General features: G+C 41.9%; 1 protein-coding gene across 1 annotated transcript in view; it reads right to left on the reverse strand.

The window, feature by feature from the left end:
• Positions 1-1,497, reverse strand: part of LOC106811525 (myelin-associated glycoprotein-like) — a 15,108-nt gene extending 13,611 nt beyond the window's left edge. Inside the window, exons 1-2 of the mRNA XM_014815187.1 lie at positions 1,351-1,497; positions 674-863 (exon numbers count right to left, since the gene is read on the reverse strand). Coding sequence (XP_014670673.1) covers positions 674-863; positions 1,351-1,497 — 337 coding nt within the window. The remainder of the gene's footprint in view (positions 1-673; positions 864-1,350) is intronic.
• Positions 1,498-1,689: the final 192 nt, after the last annotated feature.

The following is a 1,689-nucleotide window of genomic DNA, read 5'->3' on the forward strand; positions in this document are numbered from 1 at the left end:
GATTCGATGCGTGAATCGAATGATTCGATGCGTGAATCGAATGATTCGATGCGTGAATCGAATGATTCGATGCGTGAATCGAATGATTCGATGCATCATTCGATTCACGCATCGAATGATTCGATGCGTGAATCAAATAATATGCGATAAATCGAATGTTATATGTGATAAATCGAATGTTATATGCGATAAAATCAACCATAAAACAAAAATCGAATTATGACACAAACAACATGCCATACATTACTGGGTCCATCAATGACTATACGATGTGTATGGCGAGATTTGCTGCCACTGCACTAGCAGCTAGTCCGCTCGCGCTCACATTTCATCTACGCATAAAGATATAATATTATAATATATAAAGATATATAGATTTATAGAGTGTAAACGTGTATCGGGCGAACTAGATCCTGCATCCAGTTCTTGCTGTGTTGTTACGCGCTGCGTGAGATCTGTTGTGTTTGCAGCGCATGAGTGATGTATGGAAATATGGCGACACGCGTGGAATGAGACCAGGAGACTTGCTTATCGAAATGCGCGAAAATATACGAGAGACTTTTCATCGAGGCATTTCCGCAAAACATTCAGTCAAGGTAATCACTTGGCGAAAATTGTCTAAAATTAACACAACCTATTGAAAATTGATTCTTAATCTAGTGTAATAACTTACATTCAACTCCGATTGTATAGTTGAACTCCTTTGGTTCCTGCAGCGTTACATGCGTTACTCGGCAGACGACGGTATAGCCATGGATGTATCGGAAAATCTTGCGTATGTGATGTGTTACGCCGGTGTTCCACCTCTTCACCATGGATCCCGGAGTGACGTCAACCTTGTCGACTTCTAACGCCGTCTCCTTCTAACAACAGTAGACATATGTAGCAGTTGTTAGCCGTTGTTAGCAGTTGTTAGCAGTTGTTAGCAGTTGTTAGTAGTTGTTAGCAGTTATTAGTAGTTGTTAGCAGTTGTTACTATTTGTTAAAACGTGTTAGCAGTTGTTAACAGTTGTTAACAGTTGTTAACAGTTGTAAACAATTGTTAACAGTTGTTAGCAGTTAGTGTAAGAGACACGGTGATTAGCGCACCCCACCTCCCTGGATTTTATCATATAATATATAAATGCAAGATTTGCGATATATGCACACGTATACGCACGCACACACGCACGCACAAACGTACGCACGCAAACACATTGGAACACATATAAACGTGCGTAAGTCTATTAATTAATTAATGATTTTGTTTGTTTGTTTTTACATGCACTGTAAGACGAAGCACGAGCCAGAGATAGGGAATATACGAGAACGAGTAGTTATGTCGTTGGTTAGAATCACGTGTGTGCTCACTCCGTCCGTGTCGACCCACGACATCTGCATGTGCGTTTCCGGGTTGCTGTCCGTCGTCACGCACGAGATGTTGCCGTAACTGTTTACTACGAAGTCAGCGCCCGCTCCCGGCGCCACGGCTCCGTCGTTGCTCGTCTCGACGTACATGTCGATAATTTTTGCTGTAAAGCGCGTAACAGACATGTCACATAGTGATAGCTGACGTCTGGTTACACAAAGCAGTAGCTTAGCTACTTAAGTTATATATATATATATGTATATATATGTGTGTGTGTGTGTGTGTGTGTGTGTGTGTGTGTGTAGTGTGTGTGTGTGTGCGCGTCGTGTCGTGTGTGTGTG

The sequence above is a fragment of the Priapulus caudatus genome, unplaced genomic scaffold (assembly GCF_000485595.1).
Source record: "Priapulus caudatus unplaced genomic scaffold, Priapulus_caudatus-5.0.1 Scaffold548, whole genome shotgun sequence".
NCBI classification, from domain to species: Eukaryota; Metazoa; Priapulida; class Priapulimorpha; order Priapulimorphida; family Priapulidae; genus Priapulus; species Priapulus caudatus.